Source organism: Thunnus maccoyii, chromosome 10 (genome assembly GCF_910596095.1).
Source record: "Thunnus maccoyii chromosome 10, fThuMac1.1, whole genome shotgun sequence".
Taxonomy (NCBI): domain Eukaryota; kingdom Metazoa; phylum Chordata; class Actinopteri; order Scombriformes; family Scombridae; genus Thunnus; species Thunnus maccoyii.
This window is the reverse complement of record NC_056542.1, coordinates 17,445,925-17,466,340: the sequence shown is the minus strand read 5'-3', so window position 1 is coordinate 17,466,340 and position 20,416 is coordinate 17,445,925. Positions and strand designations below refer to the sequence as shown.

At 38.5% G+C, this 20,416-nt stretch overlaps 1 protein-coding gene across 5 annotated transcripts; it reads right to left on the bottom strand.

Annotated features, from left to right (window-relative positions):
- Window positions 1–55: 55 nt before the first annotated feature.
- LOC121905908 (DENN domain-containing protein 3-like) lies at window positions 56–18,571 on the bottom strand. Of its 5 annotated transcripts, none has more exons than XM_042424496.1 (28): window positions 18,486–18,571; window positions 15,718–15,859; window positions 15,129–15,315; window positions 14,950–15,042; window positions 14,298–14,413; window positions 13,964–14,049; window positions 13,410–13,521; window positions 12,986–13,105; window positions 12,773–12,871; window positions 12,150–12,269; window positions 11,650–11,765; window positions 11,335–11,490; window positions 11,154–11,250; window positions 10,748–10,851; window positions 9,837–10,024; window positions 7,433–7,592; window positions 6,902–7,097; window positions 6,560–6,728; window positions 5,236–5,495; window positions 4,961–5,131; window positions 4,631–4,760; window positions 4,283–4,390; window positions 2,804–2,943; window positions 2,198–2,358; window positions 1,937–2,073; window positions 1,514–1,632; window positions 1,146–1,283; window positions 56–739 (listed from the first exon to the last, which is right to left on the bottom strand). In XM_042424496.1, exons 2-28 carry the CDS (start codon window positions 15,799–15,801, stop codon window positions 521–523), a joined length of 3,786 nt encoding a protein of 1,261 aa, XP_042280430.1. In that variant the 5' UTR covers window positions 15,802–15,859; window positions 18,486–18,571; the 3' UTR covers window positions 56–520. The 5 variants fall into 5 exon arrangements, with proteins under 5 accessions (XP_042280430.1, XP_042280429.1, XP_042280432.1 ...); XM_042424495.1 differs by having other exon boundaries at window positions 15,718–15,854; window positions 18,486–18,570; XM_042424498.1 differs by having other exon boundaries at window positions 15,718–15,837; window positions 18,486–18,557.
- Between the last annotated feature and the right edge of the window lie 1,845 nt (window positions 18,572–20,416).

The window sequence follows — 20,416 nt, the reverse complement described above, 5'->3', positions numbered from 1 at the left end:
ATTTTGGACAATTAACTGATCGGGCTATTTTGATAACACCAGGCTCACACATGACAATACTTGAACAAGAAATTTATTCTGAGTGCTTGGTAATGAAACAAATGGCAGCTATAATGTTGCATTTTAGTACTTCAATGTTATTGTCATCCAGAGTAAAACCAACATACAAAAGGCAATGATTTCCTTTTTCACATTTCATGTGCTTGTCTCTAAGAAGAAAAAAGATCTTCATGGTCCAAGACCAGTGTTAGAAAAAATATCTGTTTTCAATATGTTTTGTTTCAAAGGCTCTTTTGGTTATCTAAATGTCCTATTACCGGTTTTGTCCTACTCACGCTTCCATGGGATGATCTTGCTGTAACATAAATACCCAAAAGGCGAAAGTGTGTCATGTCTTGTGTATCTCCTCTCAAGTAAGCGCTTTTTTTCCTTCTTTACTCTCCCGTGCTCCCTCTTTGTCCTCTCTTGCTTCACTTGCACCCAACTCTTTCCATTCTGCTTCCCTCTCATTCTCTGTTCTCTACTCTACTTTCCAGATGGCGATCTTGCCATCACGTTGTGCAGAGCCGCTTAAGACATAGCGATCCTCAGCAGAGCAGAGTGTCTGGACACTGTCTGAATGGGCCTGTAGCTCTTTTGCCACAGTGTGGCTCTCTGGGTCCACAACCAACACCTGACTTCTCAGCTGACCGTCACACTGACCTCCGACACCGCTACCGCCACAACAGCCCACCCAGATCTGAGGAGAGGAAAAGACATTGAGGAAAGGTGGTGGTGGATAAGTGAGGGTTGAAGAAGGAAAAAAAGAAATGTAGGGAGTCCAGAACACAGATTTAGACAAAGAAAAACACTGAGATTTTATTCTAAAATTCACAACTTAAAAAATTAAACACACAGTTCAAAAACTGCCCAATAGGAGCACATTTGCTATGATGTTCATGTTTGTAATCCTTAAAAGAATTATACTATTTCAAAAGAAAACATTTGCACCACACAAAGGCTTCATTGCTAACGTGATTCCACTTCCTCAAAATATCTCAAAATGTGTTCAAGTCAAATCGTTACCAAAACACACATCACATGTACAAACAAATTAGCACTGAGATGTTATATAATTTTGCCACTTGGCATATATCATGGCTCACCTGGTCCTTGACTCGAATCATACATGTGACTCCTGAACTGCCTGTCAGGGAGATTCTCTTCAAGGGACGTCTGTGGTTGTTAGTCTGCCAGAGACACAGCTCGCCCGAGTCTGCACAGCCTGTCCACAGCTGACCTCGCTGGAACAAACACACACAAAAACTGGGACGTCACATATATACATATAGCATGCACAGACATTTTGTTAACGTCAAACAATAACAAAATGCATTTTAACTGTAGCAAACAATCTTTGGCAATTGACTGCCAGACTTGACTTGCTGATTGAGTAGTAGCCTGAACTGAACTGAACTGATACAGCTGCTAACTTGCTTAAGATTGACATATTGGATGAGGACTGCCAAGTTACCTCTGGGATGACAATGAAGCTGCTGAAGCTACTGAGCATGCTCCGTAGGTCATCAGGAAGTGCCATCCTCCTGTGTGGTGTCCCACTCTTTTTCAGTTCCACAATGCTATCACGGCAACCTGCAAAAACACAGGCACTTTTGACAGGGATATAGGTCCTCAACAGTACACATTAAACTATGATGATAACTGTAAAGGACTAGAAATTGATGGATATAAAATTATAGATGGTTATATTCAGGCAGTGAGCAGCAAAAAAATCAGTGGAGCACAAAACAATCTTACAGGAGCTTGCTGTGTGAATAAGTGGAGCAGGCTGGTTTACCAGAGTGAGGGAGCGGTAATTATACAAATAAATGTACACGTGTATTAAGTAAGACTCTGTTTAAGATTAAGAAAAGCAAAGGGGATAGTGTTCACTTACAGCACCACAGTTTGCCATCGTGGATCTGTATGGAGGAGAGATGGTCACAGTTGAGGTGGAACTGTCGCTTCACTTTGAGACTGGATGAGTCCCACTGCAGAATTGTCCCGTCACAGCTGCAGGAGTACGTCTGCTGACTAGGAAAGAGACAAAAGCCTGATTAAAACACTGCAACAGTGCTGCCACATGTCCACTTACACATTTAGATTGCTTTAAATGTGTTATAACTGTTAACTGAATTAGAGATAATCATGTCTCTACCTGTTATATTGATCTCTTGTGTCCACTGTGAGTCCAGTCACTTCATGTCTGTGCTCTGTCAGCTGTTTGTTACAGGTCATGCTGTGAGTGTCGATGATGTAGATCACTGAGTCCTGGGAGCCAATCCACACCTGCTCCTGGACCAATCCCAGCATACAGTTCTACAGAGAGGACGATGTGACATGTGATCTCAGTTTCACTTTCCTTTGAGAGGTAGGCCAACAAACTTGAAAAGAGTATAATTAATAGTATTATATAGTAGTCTGTCTGTAAATACATTGTTTTTTCTGATAATATAAGAGATTACGAGAAGTTAATTAATGTGAAGCATTTTGGAAGTTAAAACATTCTACTTAGTCTCATCAAAACAACATTAAAGCAAAGCTTAGAACAAAGAATGGAAGCAGCTTGCTGAGCTCTGTCCTACCAAAATCCACCTACCAGTACCTCTTAAACCTAATTAACACTTTATATCTTATTTGTTCAATCCCAAAAATCTACACACATGGTAGGTTATTATCTTAAAGTTGATTATATCAAGTTCAAACACATTAACTTTAAACAAGTGTTATTCTTGGAAATAGAGTACTGCATGATTGCACTCACCAGCTGTGACTCTCCGACCTGGATGGAGTCCTGCAGCATGGACCAGCTAGCTGCATCAAATACAACCACTCTGCCCCCACTGAGAGCCACCCACAGCTTCGGGTTCATCTCACCATCTGAGTCATCGCAGGTCAACTGACCTAAGAGAGAAGTGGATGAATGAGGGAGTCAACTGTATGCATGTATGAAATAAATAGGACAGCAGCATGCATGGTGGTTTAGTGTGAAGGGATACCCCCCCAAAAAACACAGATCCCTTCCCCTTCCCTGTTTATTACAGTAGTGCAGTATTCAGTGAGAATAAAAGTCGACAGGATAACATTTTCTTTCACTGAAACCAGATGATAGAGCTAAATGCCAACATGCTAACATGCTAAAAATGACAATGTTAATATGTTGATGTTAAGCAGGTTTAATATTTACCATGTTCTTTGCTACAGTAGTACTAAAAACAGAGTACATTGTCATAAACCAGAATACTGTATTTGATCTGATGATGGCACTAGATGAAAACTTATGGGATCCTCAAAGTGATTTTATCCTGCTGGGGACATGAATGTCTGTACCAGATGTCATGGTAATCCAGTTGTTGAGGCATTTCACTCAAAAATCATCATATGTCAACCTCATGGTGGTGCCCCCTTTTCGCTGTGTTACTCTCTACTTTATCATTTCTTAAAATATTTTTTTATCTGCTGTATTAGGTTCTTTAAACTCAGTTCAAACCAGATCAGTATCCTCAAGATGCAAGATTTGTTCTCTGTCGCAGTGTAAACTATCACATACCATGACAAGGCGGAGCATCTGTTGCCATACAAACATTTACAAGTACACGTGCATACACACTCCCAGATGCATTTTAACGTTAGCTCCTTACACTGACAGTCTTACATGCTGAGCAACACCGGATTCTTTTACACAGTTTTTAGCTTCTGTAATTTACACAGAGAGAATAAAGCTTATAGAAAATGTGAGGCACATGATAATCTCTCTGCTCAGACAGTGATTCAGTATACGAACACTGATTACCATTAAACACATAAACCGATTATCACTGCACAGAGACTTCTTTGATGCGCTGAACTGTAAATAACTTCACAATTAATAGCAGCGAGAAGACATCAAAGAGGAACACTGTGTGAAACTAGGGAGTTATAAAAATGGTAAACCTGTTACCATGATTTATGTCTGTTCCTTTGTCATTAAGCTGGTCTGATGTTGACAAAATTTACAAGAATTAAGCATCTTTCCAGTGATTTGTAGCATTTACAAAATAAGCTCCAGCAGGTGAAGCTACATTATACAGTATGCTATATGTCAATTTGATGTGCCTATGCAAGTAATCATTGCTAAATATCATTATATTAGAATATTTTTATGCTAAACTACTGTATAATGGCCGAACAAACTATGAAACCAACAAACAAAAATTAATATGCCTGAGAAAATAATCACACTGCAATTGCTCTTAACTGGTACCTGGTGTGTATAGCAGCACATGTACAGTCTGAGGTTCAGCCAGGTCCAGTGAAGGATTGATCTTGTGTTTCAGGGTTTCTGATGTAGTTTTAGGCACCATCATTGGCACTGGTCAAAGACAAACACATTGAATGAATAATTATGAGAATGAGGGTAAATGTAAGAGCAAATGGAGAGAAACAGAAACAATAATTATGTCTCTTTAAGATCATCAGGGAAGTTGGAAAGTAAATAGGACAGTAAGAAAAATACAGAATTACACCAGCTTTATTCTTAAAACAATATATGATATTTTATGTCTGATATAAGAAAAGTAGTAGAAGAAACATCTGAAGAGTGAGCCCTGACCTTCATGTTTGATCTTGTCAAAGTAGGCCAGCTTTGAAGCAGCACTGATGGACCTCTGGGTCTGCAGGCAGCCCATGACTGCATCCATTAACAAGACGTTGGTCAGAGCCTGGGTCATGTACTGAGGGTCCTAAAGAGACGACAAATGAGTTATATGATATCTCGATGTGGTACAGAGCATCATTAAAACTAGGGAGTGAGCAAAGTGACAAATATTTCATTACATTTTTAGTAAAAAAAAAAAAAAAAAAAAAAAAAAGTTAGGGACATGGTGTTACAGACCAGACCAGCCAAAATGTTCCAGGATCCCTTTGACAGACTTCATCTTACCTTGTGTTGGTCGGCCATCTTGCGTCCGGCCCACATCTCTTTGACCACAAGATTCCAGAGTTCAGTCTCCGTCTTCAGGTTGGCCTCAAACATCTCAGTCCTGCCAGAGGTCTGGATACGAAGGGAGGGAATCCGAACCAGTAGAAAGGGAGCTGAGGCAATCTTCACCTCCTGCACAGAGATGGGGGAGTTATTTCATAAAATATTAGAGACAGAAGATGAGATTAGATGATGATTTCAACCAACAAAAGACTAGAGATAAAGGGAGAGAAGACCTGTATATCTCTGAACTTTGTGATTTCCAGGAAGCCCGGCCTTCCCTCTGTAAGCAAAAACAGACGTTTCTGCGTCATGGCGATTTTACCAACACCATGAGAGGTCTTCACACAGGACGACAACTTGTAGACACACTCGCTATTGTCAAGATGGTCAATGACCTCAGAGGGAAGGTTGACGTCTTGTGCTTCAACCTCAGTTTCCTTCCAGAAGGTGTAGAAGACTCTGAAGAGTTCGGGGTCCACCTCCTTTTGCTGACCTGCAATAAAAAGAGTAAAAGTATGTATGCAAGCAGACAGATAAACACATACAAAAAAAAAAAGAAACACACATGGAGGGAAAAAAACACGTGCAAGTACAAGCTGAAAAAATGAACCCAAACAGATTAAGTTAGTTCCACAATGTCGGATATCGCAGAATAGTTGTTATTGTTCTTCATGTGTTACTAAATGAGTGTGTGAATTCACAAGGATCCAGTATGTGTTGTGATCAAAACAGACAATAATTACAAGCTATTCATCCAGTCCTGTAACAGTCCTGTCTGTTTCATCTTCCATCTAACTGTGCACGATTGCCTTTCACATCAGATAAAAATTGAAACAAAGATGGGGAAAACCATGCTGAGAAAAACAATTACTCTAAAAGTGGCGCAGCAGTTGACGGAATACCACACCGTGAGATCACAACTTTAAGTCTAAATCCGTGGCATGACGCTTGTCACATGACATCGCCTCTTTCTTCCTCTCATGCTCTCTGTTGCTCTAAACTGAGACTTCACAACAAGTACGTTTTCCTTTGACTTTCTTATTACACTCACCAGCTAGAAATTTGCAATATTTGATTTTTTTTTTAATCTGTCTTTCAAATTATTATGATTTAAATTATAATGCAACATCTTAAAATTTGTGAGTGTGTGTAAGCAAGAAAGAAGAAAAAGAGCAGGCTGTACAAACTGTACTGTACAGACTATCAAAGGACTGTAACAGATGATTAGACAGCTGCTTGATTCCACCGTGTCTGCAGTTATTAATCGATTCAAAATTTTTTACTGCAATGCTGGTGGCGAAAATAATTACTGTGATGTTAGTCACTTCTGTCGGCCACCAGCCTGTCTAATCAAAAGATTTTTGATTAGACAGGGTCAAAAAATGCCTTGAAGATATACCAATCTTTCATCATGGATTTAGATTTTGAATGAGCACCGTAGAATTTTCAGTGGTGACACTGCTGGTTACAGTATATCGTTTTATTTAAGCCTGAGGAAAATCTGATTCACTAGTGATCTCTAATCTACATCTCATCGGTCTTCCCTTCCTCACTTACCGTCAGTGAGAGCATCGAATAAGCGGTGTATGGTCGCTATATCCTTAACAATCCCGCACTCTTGGACGCAACGCACAAACTCTTGCTGATGCAGACATTTTTGTGGAAGTGTAAACTTCTTAACATGGTCATCAGGCTGCACCAGTGGCTTCTCATTTTCTGTCTTCACCTAACAGATGAGAAAAAAAAAAAAAAAGACAACATCACGTCCATGCTCAATGGAGGTAGAGTTACCACACCACCAAAAATACATCAAAACTTAGGCTCCTCTAACCACCACTTGTAAAAAAAAAAAGAAAAAGAAAACTCCATGAGGGTTAATGAATAAGTGAGCTGACTGACCTTGAGGATCAGTCTCTTGAGTTCAGGTCGTCTGTCGGCTTGCCGCCTCTCGTCTCGGTGCAGTGAGTCCACGAGCCATGTGACCAGCTGCGTAGGGAAGATGGCGGTGTCTGTCTTTTGGAGGTTCTGGAAGTCACTCAGAGCATCCAGGCGCCGTGAGCACAGTGTGTTGATGAAACCACGCAGGTAGTAGAATCTACAGAGAAAAAAAAAAAAATGTATTCAATACTTTGGAGTCAGCAAAATCACTGAGTTTTCTAGTGGAATTTGGACAACAGGCAGAGGAAGAGAGGAGCTTGAGAACATGCAAAGGTGAAAATAATGAACAGATAACAGTGTGAGTAACAGGCCAACAAGAGTTCTGGTGTGTTTGTCGGCTGCGTGCTCGTTTTGCAATATCTCCAAAAAAGAACCCAGAACAAAGATGGTTGTTGTGGCTTTTTCCTCTTATCCAATAACTGTCTAACTACCGGTGGTGCAGTGTTGACTGCATAAATGTGATGCATAAATGATGTGATAAAAGCAGAATACCTGGCCAGCTGAGTTGAGTTCTCATTCTGGACAGAGAAGATAGCCCTGCTGAGCTGCTGGATCAGCTCACTGTAATAACTTTGGACAGAGTGGAGGGACAGAGAGGCTGGGAAGTCTGGAAGCTTAAACACCTTTACAGGCTTAGGAGGCATCCTCAGTGCTGGGAGACAAACAGAGAGGCAAAAATGACAGGAGGAGGAGAAGAACAAAAGGAAGAGTGAGAGTTAGACAAGATGTTGTTTTTGTTTTTTTTGTAATCAAAGTTTTCAACTTTTTCAATATAACAAATATATGACACGCAAGACTAGCTGCTACAGTAAATCAATGAAAAATAAGTAACAGGACAAACGAAGAAAAAAAACAAAATAAATCTGGGCAACCAGAATTAGCTACAAGTACAATAAGAAACGAACAAATGATAAACTGTGGAGACAAATGAAAAATAAAAATAAGTGAATAAGTAGCACATTTTCCTTACAACAACGAAAAAAATTGTAGGAATATTTACTTCCTGTTAGGTTCCTTCCTTTATATACATCAGAAAATTAGACCAAACTTCATAAAACTTTCATTGGTAATTGTTAGTCCTTGTGATTAGAGACTCAAAAGAGGCCATGTCTGTCATCAATTTTAACCATTCAGCAAAATCTGGTTTTGTCTGGCTCTTCCAATGGCAGAGATCAATCTTTGAAGCAGCAATGAGGCCAGCCAGTGCAAGTCCCGGTGGTAGAAGAGACCGGTCTCCTAATAAGCACAGCTGGGGGGATTCCAGCAATGGCCTATGTAACCACTCTCCAATATTTTTAATTACGTCCCCTTTTCCAAAAAGGGGAAACAAAAGAACACTCTCACATCAAATGAAGAAGTAATTGTTTCATTTTTATACTTCCAACTTTAACTGTCATCCATGAGTCCCATTTCCTGAAGTTTAACTGGTGTATAATAATACCTGTGAGTTATTCTGTAGTGTGTAAATTTGCCCACTGCATCTCTAACTGACCACCTGATACCTGCCACCATATTTCTCCATTTAACAGCTTCTATGTTTGAGTTCAGATCTCTTACCCATATTTTCCTTAAATTTTCACAGTTACCATACAGAGTGTTTGCCATCGTTTTACTAAAGACTGAAGCTGATTGTGCACTCCTGGGCAAATTAAAATAGGATTATAGTTTGATCTTCTTTTCACTTCATATACTTCCCAAACTCTTCATGCAGCTTCTTATTTGTAGATACCTCTCAAACTCCCTCTTGTCCACTAAGCCAAAATCATCTTTAAGCTCTTGAAAGGATTGAAAAATGTTTGTGCTTTACAAATCACTAACTTTTCTAATATTCTTATCCACCCATGATTCCCACAGGATAGGTTTTCTTTTCCTACTCTGATTAATGGGTTGTTCCAAATTGATGAATATCCTTGCTTATATTGAGAGATACAGTATGTAACAACTTATGAGCTTTTATCCATGTCTCTCTTAGATGCTCCAAAATTTCAGAAAGTTCATTTTCTATCTGCATCCATGCAAGTTGATGAGTATTTCCATCATTCCAAAGTTTAGCCAATTTTGTCATTTCAAATGATATTTCATACAACTCTACACATGGTAATCCCAGCTCTCCTAAATTCCTTGTAGTGTATAATTTAATAATGTTAATGTTGGGTTTCTCTCCACAGAAAGTCTATAATTAACTAATTAAATGTTTAAAAATCCCTGGAGGAATGCTAACTGGCACCATCATTGAGATATAACTGAACTGAGGTGCAACAACCATTATTATTATGCTTATCTATCCCCATAAACTCAGATTTATTTTAATCCTTAATTGCCTATCCTAATTGTGCTAATCCTACTTGTTTTAATCCTTTGAAGTAGTGGAGACATATTAATTTGCATTATACTGGTAAGATCTGCACAAAGTTTTATTCCAAGGTTTACTATTCCTGTATCTATCCATCTGAATTGCAGTGAACTAATTACTCCCCTGTGACAAGTTCTCAATGCAGGCAGTACCTCAGACCTGCACCAAATAATTTTGTAACCTGATATCTTATATGTTTCAAATAAACCTAACAATATAGGGGCCAAAGAGACAGCTTGTACTCTATTCCTCCAGCTCTAACCCCACCAATCTTTGGGTCGGCTCTAATAGCCACTGCAAGTGGTTCAAGAAATAACGTAAACAATAATGGAGAGAGCGGGTTACCTTGCTTTACACCCTGTGACAGCTTAAAGGAGGGTGATATCAACCAATCGGTCAGGCAGGTATCGACTGATGCCTAGACATGATGTTTTTAACATTTCCGACCACTTTGTCTACATCTTAGTGGTGTGCATCTAATTATATATCAATCAATAAATTAATCAACATTTGAGGCTCTACTAAAGTGAATATGTTGCTTACCAGGGTCAGACATGATGATCCTGGTCAGCAGTGTGTTTCTTTGGAAGCTGATAGTTTGGTCGTCTCCAAGGTTTGGGAGGCTCATCCCCAGTCTCTTGTTCAGTTTGTTCTCTATAACGGAGCTGTTTCTCCGGGCTTGAATCTCCTGCATGGTGGGTCTGCGTGGGACTTCAACCATAGCTTTCATCCTATAGAGGACAGAAGATGGAAATTGCAGGGGTACTTCTAATGTGTAAATAACAAAAAACAAAAAATATGTCATTAGAAAAAGCAAAAAACATTTGATACAGTAGCTCAGTGGTTAGATGGATCAAATCAGGACAGATTTTAATGTACACATCACACAAGAATGTCTTCAATATGTCTGGAGTGAGCATTTGTGATCACGTTTCACTTCCCCGCTCACATTTAATTTTAATATCTCTGTGATAAACATCTGTGTGTCTGTAGCTAAACAGAAAAAAAGAGCTCTGACTGGGTCTCCATGCAACTTCAGTATTTTTTGAGTGGATTTACATCTGTATTTTAGGCTGTCTACACACATTTTAGTATCATGTGTGCACGTGCAAATCCACATGAACTTTGTCTATGTCTTTAAAAATCAATACAAGATACTCAAATGTTCTTTAGAGAAATATATCCACTTAGAAAGCACTCAGTTACTGGATAGCATTTCAGGATCTGACTGAAGTGTTGAGATTTGATGAAATGGATGGATTACATTTACAGCAACTTATTATTTAAGGGCATGATGTTGCGTTTTCCATCACAGTATCCATAAATTCATAATAATAAAGATGAACCTGCTGGAAATGTTCTGGTTGTACATTTGATGCAGGGTTACTCGCTGACTTCAGTTCACAGATCAAGTGTTGAACTTATTATAATTAGTTTAAGGCTTAACGGCTTACTTATGCATCACAGAACGAGTGCTGAGTTCCATGCGAGTGAAATTGTCCATTTTCCTATTCAGACGATCCTTGAGGAAGAAATGGAAGATGTGCGTCTCCAACACCTACAACACAATCATGTTAATATTAATGAATACCCAGACCAGCACTTCATGTCTACATCTCAAAACGCTACACCCAGCAGCCAGCATGGAATATTCTTAATGAATTGCTGATATGGAGCAATTTCATATGAATGTAATTTGTTTAGTTTACTGGAACTGTTGAATTCTTGGTTTGCTGTATGGTGGGAATGTTTGAATGATGAATTTAGAAGAGGATAGTTTGAGTCAGTTAGATGAGTGATTAAACTCAAATGTGTAAATGGATGACAAAATGAAAAAAAAGGGAAAAATATGGTATTTACCTTCTTGTAAAAAAGTTGCTCAGCTGGTTCTCTGGTTTTCAGGAACTCCTCACTGTTAAACACTCTGTGCTCATAGTTCAGATGGCTGTTAACGCCCCTGTAAATACATACATAAATGTATATATTAACAAAATATATTTTTAGGAAACCTTTCCAGTGCTGAATACAACACACACAGCACCTGAATATGTTGACAATCAGTTCCAGTGTAATCCTCTGGATGTCGTGGTTGAGGTTTTGTTGCCACGCTCTTTTCTGCGCCCGCTGCTCATTGATGTCAGTGCAGCTTGCAAGGTGGCACTGATCCAGTTCAAAATGTATATGCAGAGACTGACACCTGCAACGAAGACACTTAACACTGAAATAAATAGTGGCTACATCTCCATATCTCTTTCTTAGGTTGAGAAAAGTTTACTATCTGCCAGTGTTTTGAAGTTTTTATAGTGTTAATCGGAGTTAGTAGTAGTTACATTATTCTTGGCATTACAGTGAGTACCTCTGTGTGAAGCAGTCTGCAGCAGGTGGGGGGATCTCTGGTAGGTCAACAGTCTCAGAACAAGAAGTAGAGACGCTTCCATTATCGATGTTAATTAGGATCAGATCGTCTGTTTCCTGGATGGAGGAAGTCAAGATTAAAATAAATCTCTCAGTTCTCTCTCAGTTTATTCTTTTCGTTTGTAAAAATATTCATTAACTACAGACAACTAGAAAAACAAAGAACAAATTACCTAAAACACAATTAAAAGTCATCAGTTAAACCTCGCATTAACACCACTCATAATAATGTAGAAAACTGTATTTAAACCGACAGTGAGTAACAGATTTTGTTGTCTTGTTGGTGGCCAGACATGTAAAATATAACAGAATCTCAGAGACAAATTGTTGTCCAATTCCTCTGATTTTCAAACTGAAATGAACGATAACCCATCAAACCATGAACAGTCTGAAACCTATATTTGATCATTTAATACTAATTTGGTGGTTTGGTGTACTCACAGCAGCAACCTCTTCATAATGGCTGAGATGGCAGCCCATGAGGAAAGCAGTCGGAGCCATGAGGAAGTCCAGCATGCCTCTGGCCAGGACAGGAACGTAAGGATGCTGCCATGACAGAGGCTGGAGGAAAGATCAGGCAGGCATAGATGGACAAATGAATGTGTCAAGAGATTAAAGAATGCATGGCTTGATGAGGGATTATGAAGCATTCAAAACCTTTCGATGTTTTTTAGATATATAAAGTTTTCTACACAAGACTGTTCTTAAATTACATAAATGTGACTGTCAAAATGAATCAGCAAATGAAAAGAATAATATATTGAGGAAATAAACTCAATAGTAAGGCACCATTTAAAAATGTAATGTAACGGCATAAAGTTGTATTAGATTATTTGTGTAGCATTTACTCTATTGTGCTGCAACTTTTGCAGGAAGTCAGCTCACTTCTCCAAGGCTTAATTTAACACGTCCCTCAAACAACTACAAGCCATGTAGTACTACGCTTCTTTAAGACCAATGATTGCATCTCATTTGATATTAAAGTTAAATTCAATTAAAATCAAGTTCAAGTTTAATGCCACTGTGTTTTTTGCACATATGAAGATGTTTACTTTCGAACAGACCTTCAGAAAAAGCAACAAGCTCTCTGCCACCAGTGTCAGTCTGGCCCAATCAGCGGAGAATAACACCACCCGCTGTTCCTGGAGGAGACAAGATAACACCTGCAGAGACGGGGATAGAAAGACAGACAAAATAGAGAAAGAGACACAAGAGTTAATGTGAGCATCCACCTGCTTCACTGAGACAAACACGATAGGTGTGTGTGTGTGTAATACCTGAAGTAGTGGCTGAGGCCTGAAGCAGAGGAAAGGCAGATGAAGGTCTAAATCTACAGTTGGGTGGTCTTTGTCTTCTCTGGATGGTAATACAATGGTCAGAGGACGCAAGGTAAACATCTGGAAAACATACACAATCTTATGGTTTATAAGAATATGCCCATTTACAACCACTATCTGTAGTGGTGATTTATTTTAGCATTTTGAACATGATAATTCGTAGCTTATTATTGTATGATAGTAAATATTTTAAAAACAAGTGATCCCAGACTGAAGGGATAGCCATGTCATTGCAGTTTTGGTAACTCAGGCTTTTAATGAACTACAAAGGATCACATTTGGTTCTACAGTATGATTAAATAGTCTTAAAGTCTGTCCAAGTCTTAACATTACTTAACTACACACTGCAAACACAAACACACACCAAATGTAGTTGTCCAGGAGGGGGGATCGGCACCAGTGCCAACTTGGCTGCAAACTCCTTCACTCTCTCCTCCATGTCTGATAAACGACACGTTCTCAGCTGGATTAACAGACTAAGAGAGAAACAGAAAGAGACAGGGAGAGCCAGAGAGAGAGAACAGAAACAGACAGAGAGAGCGAGAGAGAGAGAACAGAAACAGACAGAGAGAGCGAGAAAGAGAGAACAGAAACAGACAGGGAAAGAGAGAGAGAGAGATTGACGGAAAGAAGACTTATCCATTAATATATGAAACAAATGGATGGAAAGGTTTTGATAACCCTCCTTTTGCAGATTGTACATATTACACTTTTTTTTTTTTTTTTTACAGCTAATCTTCAACAAAGATAAAGATCATGTAGTGTTTCTGGTAAAATAGGTATTACACCTATGCTGGATCTTAGCACTCATTGACAGAAAAAGGAAGCTAAACTGAAAATAAACAAAGAAAACCAATTTGATTTGTTTTATATGGCAAAGATAAACATTCAGTGCTGGCTTGGTACACAGTCTCTCACCATGACAGGCAGTCTTTCAGTGCTGTGAAGTAAGGATACTTAGATATGACGCAGAAACTGTACGCAGAGAAGAAAGACGTCCCTTCCTGTAAAACACGGGAAAGACAATCAGTGGCTTTCATTTAAGGCCACATTTGTTTGTTTTTTTGCAACATGAGTATGCTATTTATTGATACAATAGTTTTATAATGGACACAGTGACCAATAATTATGGCCACTGCGTCTTATTTGGCTTAACAGCATTAACAGTTTAAGAGCTGGTTGTGTCAGTAAAAACACAGCTGGGATTTATGTTAAATGTTGTGTTTTAAATGTTAGGTTTAGTATTGTGTACCCATAACGGCCGGTAACACTGCATTACTACTCCATGGGTCTTGTTTCCAAAAACATCAGTAAAAACCAGGAAGTGAAACTCTTCATCTCTCTGTTCATTGGCTACTTGGAGCCCACCTGGTAAAAAGAGAAGTTGTTACACATATTAACACATCAATAGGATATACTACAATTACAAGAGGTCAATTCAATGCTATTTAATGGCAAAAATATTGTGATTTATGAATTGAATATGTAATAATGGTGATATTGATATGATGTGATATTTAGGGATAACTATTGGTGCTTTCAGAAGATATTTACAAATAAGAATTTCTTGAGAAATTATCTGAATAATGTGGTCGTGATGACCAAACACACACAGGCTCTCATGAATGTGCTAAATCAGACTAGCTAGGTGAACAAATATGTATTACTTTTCTATAATTAAGAATGTAAGACCATGAAAAGAAAACATGTAAGCTTTATCTCAATAACTAAAATCACATTCATATTACATCTAATATACTGCATATACACAATATCACTATTATTACTAAACTGAATAATATAAATGTTTTACTCTGATCACAGCAGCTATCACCCTGCCTCATATTGAGAGATTCACTGTGTGTGTGTGTGTGTGTGTTTGTGTGTCAGGGAATACCAAATACCAGGGAAGCAGAGTTGAGGCAAAGCCATGAGGTCGATATCTTTAGGAACACTGACATCTTCACTCCCTCCTCTTCCTTCTGATGCACCTCCACCTGCAAAAAAGTGAGGGGCTAAAGCAATATGACACAAAACTAGAGGAATTATCAACGATAACCTGAGCAGACCTTAAGTACCAGACCTTGGTTCGGGGTTGCTGCAGCCGGAGGAGGTTGCTCCCTCTTCTTCCTGAGGAAAGAGCGTCGCCTCTTCCCATGTGACCTCACCACTTCGTTCTCAGCTTGCGGTCTGCTAATGAAGGGAGGCGCCAGGACATGCAGTACCTCCGGCTCCAACAGGAGGTGCTCCAGGGTTCCATTAGGAGTGGACTGAGAAAGGAAGAGAAAGAGTCTCTTATTCTTTTTAGCCATTTTGCTTTTCTAAATTCAAACATTCATGTGGTTTCAATGTTTCGACATTTTGAAGTCAGCAGGGTGCAGTTTAAACTTTCCACTGATGCTGCTTTCTTGTTCGAGAAAGAGAAATCCTTAATCTTAGTGGAATTAGCTTGGTTATGGGAGGTTTATGGGAGTTCAACATATTCATTCAAAAACTAACAAATAATTGATATCTAGGATCTTTAGAGGAGTGACAGTCCAAAAAGACAGAATGGAGCTGCAAATACAAGTTATTAAATCTTCGATGACAATACTGCTACCGTTTTTCAGTTTACATCATTCAAAAAGTACAAAAAAACACATGTGTGTCAGGATGTGTTTAGAGGCAAATACCTGGTAGACCTCCTTGAGTTTCTCACTTGATGCTCCTACCACCACGCAGGCTTCCAGCAGAGCAGGAGGCAAATGGTCTGCCATCACTGACCCCAGTCCACGACCCGGTTGGACTCAGACCTGCTGCATCACAAACACTGAGCTCAGGGGAGGAGATGTGTAGATGAAAGAAACAAGAGAGAGAGAGACACATACAGTTAGAGACAAACATAAGAAAAAGAAGACAAATGTATACATGGAGAGTTGCAAATAACAGAAACATTCTGGCTTGTTTATTGAGAAGGAAAAGAGCTGCTCCATTTCTCCCATTTGTCTACATAAAAACAACATCTAACAGCTAAATAAAGTCACAACACATGACAGACTGGTTGTTCCAGCTCATCATCATCACTGCTGCTCTTCTTATCAACAACAACTTCTGATGTCTAAGTCAAGATTACAAGATGCAGGGTGCAGAAACATGTTCTCACTGATTATCATGGCCACAAGATGTCCACAGCACCTGAATCTGAGTTTAAGCTAATTTTAATCACATCACAGATGACATGGTTTTCTTATATTCTTATATTTTCCACATTGCTTCTTACAGAAATCACACAACACTGTTTAATTCATATAAAATAAAACTCAACAAAACTCAAAATAAAAACTCAACAGCAAAGTCTTCTTACAGAAACAATTTTCCAGTCAGACACATATGCCACTGAAACATAAGTGCAATGTCTCAAAACCTCAACAAATAAAACCAAAACTATCTGCATGGACAAATACCACTAAGAATTGAAATATTTTCTTTTACGGGTTCATTTTCCAGTACTCATACCCAGTTATTATGAAGCTTCAACACATCTAAATATCACCATTCATGACAGACTGTCTCTTTCTCAATACCTGCCAAACAAACAAAACAAAAAAATCACTCACTGAAAAAGGCTTCCCTACATCTGGGTCAATCCTCCGTCATTCTTATGAGTGACCAATGATTAATATCTTTTATTCAAAGCACCTCACAGTATCTACAGTAGCATAAACAGTTTTTTTTTCTCCATAACTCTTCTAGCCCTTCTAGCTTTGTGCTCTGAAGCAAATGTCTCAGTAATCAGGACAGGAAAACAGCGAATGGTAGCATGTGACATCACAACTAATTACTGGAGCTAAAGCTGCCCAGTTGCTCAGAAAGTCCTGAGCTTCCACAAAGGCCTGCAATGGTTGTCTATGTCATGGATACAAAGCATACAATCTCCCCTGTATGGAGAGAGGACAAATGCAGCAATACAAACATTTCAGTCCATGTTTTAACTGATCGGTTTACTCACAAGATTCTCACACTTACCAACAGCCGTCTTTCAGTGTGAAAAGAATCCATATGACGACTTAGAAAAATAACTGAATCAATTAAGCTGTGAGGGGAAAATGTTTGCATGAAACAGGATGTCGTTCATCATTCAATTAGTCTTCCTTTCGCTGTACATCCAGATACTGTGATAAAGCACAGGCGTATTATTCTATTTTTTCTCTATCTTCTTTTTTTTCTGTGACCTGCTGCTCAGTAGTTGCCACAGTGAGGAGCAAATGATTGTTAATTACATTTCGCTGTTGCTCCAGACGGTCTAGTCTCTTCTTGTAAAATTAGGTTCATGTGTGTTTTTGCGGACGGACACACACACACATGCACACACACAGAAAATGACTTGTTACTGGGCCACAAAGAGCATGTAGGCAATGTTAAAGAAGTAAAGAGTCGTGTAGCCAGTTGCAAAAAAACAACACATGACTTTCCTAAAAAAAAAAAAAAAAAAGCACTTTTTCAAGCTAAAAACAACTTCAAGTGCTCTCCCTAGGAAATACACTATGCTTTTATATTCTTAACCATATTTTATTAAGATTTCTAAATTTTGTTTAAGCATTGCAACAACTTGGCATCTAAAATGTAATGAAAATGAACCGTCAACAAGAATGTCCAGCATAACTTTACTAATATCCCGTTAAAAGAGTGTGCCACATGACCCGCTGCTCTCCCTCCATCATTGGTCTACAGATGTCATGACATGATCATCATAAAATACAGCACAATCATATGATCCTTGAAAATCAGGGCAAATTCCACATCAAAGCATAACGACACATTCTTTTTAGATCCGAGATTTAGACTCTTGTTATACTTGTTTCAGTGGAATTTTACATCTTCGAATAACATTATAGCACAAATGAACAAACAAACGCTGTAGAGGCAGTCAAGCATTAAAACACAGGAGACTGTTGTGAAGGCACAACATGAAGGAATGAGAAACTTGCATTTACACAAGCAGCAGAGAAGTTAAACTGTCAGTTTTTGGAGCAAGTCTTGACAGAAGCGCAGAGAAACTGAGACTGAATGACACCTCTGACTTTGCATGTCACTCCTTTGATCTGCTGCCATGCAAATCCAGAAAAAAGTTTTTAAGAGTGACACACTTGCTGTTTAACTCATGGTTATCTTTTCTTTGCTTCTTTCAACAATATGTAGCTACTAATATATCTGTTCTGCATCTCACCTGAAGAGGAAATGCCTTCTGAGTCCATAGGTCACTAACTAGAGTGACAAGAAAATCACCCTTTCAGGTAAGACTACACAGTTATGAGTCGAAGCTTTTTGTTTCATTGCAGCTGTGACACGTGACCCCGAGTCACAAGCTGCACAGGTGAGAAGATGCTTTCAGCAAAGTGGGCTCAACAAACGCGACCACAAGTTAATAAACAACTTTTCGCTTCTGTTTCAGGTCACTAACCTCCTCACAAGCACCCGTGCAGCTCCTCATTCATCCTCCTCCGCATACATGATGACAGTCCGGAGCCGAAGTCACACAAACTGCGCAGCTAACTCCTCCACTGAGCTCATCCCACTGTCCATCATGCTCACTGTCTGTCTGTCAGCCGGCTTCCTGTTTCTCTATGTGGAGGTGCAAACATGCGCACTGGTGATTTGAGGAAGCATCATGCTGTATCACAGCACAATGAAAGTAACCTTTAAATATATCGTGTAGGATAACTTAATTAGACGCTACAGTGCAGCATAATCTATGAAGAAAATGATAGAATAGCCTAAATCAAAACAGTAGCCATGAACAGTTGTAAGACCTATATTTCAATACAACTCAAGTCTATTCTAATGTAATGTTTCAAACACAAATTCTGTTAAGTGACATTTGCTAATTGTCACTTATAGTGTCACTTAAAGGACCAGTGTGTAAGATTTAGTGGCATCTAGTGGTGAGGTTGCAGATTGCAATTGATTGAATACCCCTCCCCCTCACCCTCTAAGCATGTAGGAGAACTAACGGAGGCCGCAAACTCGCGAAAAAAGTGAAAGGCCCTCTGTTTAGCCAGTGTTTGGTTTAGGCTACTGTAGAAACATGGAGGTGCAACATGGCGGACTCTATGGAAGAGGACCCGCGCTCTATGTAGATATGAAGGGCTCATTCTAAGCTAACGAAAACACAACAATTCTTTTTTTTTAGGTGATTATATACTAATTAAAACATACTTATGAATATTATATTTCATTTCTGCCAATAGATCCTCCTTTTAATAATATGATAAAAAATAAAAATAATCTTAAAACTCTGATTGGTTTTCCACCTTAGGGACACAGTTGTGTGAGTAACAGTTAAATATTGACTGTAGAGTAAATAGAATATTTTTAAAAAATGCAGTGTAAATTCACTATTATGGTGGATTTTCCCTTTAAGTTTGATTCTGTTGTAATAGCATATACTGGCCTGCAGGTGGCAGTGACTTACTAATAGCATGAAGTCAGTCAGAAAGCAGTCCACTTGTAAGGTTTGTGTATCTTAGTTGACATGAAACAACTGAATTTAGTTATTGTTTTTGATATGTATTACTGCTAAACAAATAAAAATACTTGCAGATTCAGTAAACTTTATTCAGACTGAAAAAATAGAAATTAAATAACCTTCACCCACACAGAACTGCTGTTCTGTTTTGCCCAGATACAATAATACAACATACACTGATGTTTACAGGTTGGCATCATCTCGTTCATCATCGTCAAAGTATAAATTATTTCATACTACAAATTGATTTTTCACTTAGTTTTACAAACATATGAATGAATAGTACTTCATTTTTGTGGTATTTATATTCTGTAACATGGTCAACTAATTTTCAAATAAATTAGCAGAGAGGTATTATTTTCAAGATACTGAAAATTTGTTATATTGAATTAATTGCACACTCTGTTCAATTAAAGTTTGTTGAATTGTAACATGAATTCATGACAAATTAAGAACAGTACAATGTCATGTACTTGGTGTTAATATGGACTCACTCATAGCATTGTACATACTTGGTGGAGTCTAAACACGTTTGGTTGACTATCCGCTGAATATTTGAGAAGTTTGTTTTCTGTTACTTTGAGAGAAAGATATGCTCACTGGTCAAAGTATTTCTTTGTTTCCTCGCAAGACAAGTGAAACAAAATGGCAATGCAGTCTGATAAAAAGGTTAAAACAAATGTAAGTACAATGTATTGTATTGTGCATACACTTTCTATCTCTTCTAAATCTCACTACATCAAGCTCTTGTAGTTTATTGCTTAAATTAACTTTTAAACTTTCCAATAACTATCCCTAATATTTGTAGAGAAAAAAAAGAAAACAGCTGATGATGAGTGCAGCTAGAAATGTGTAATGTGAGATTA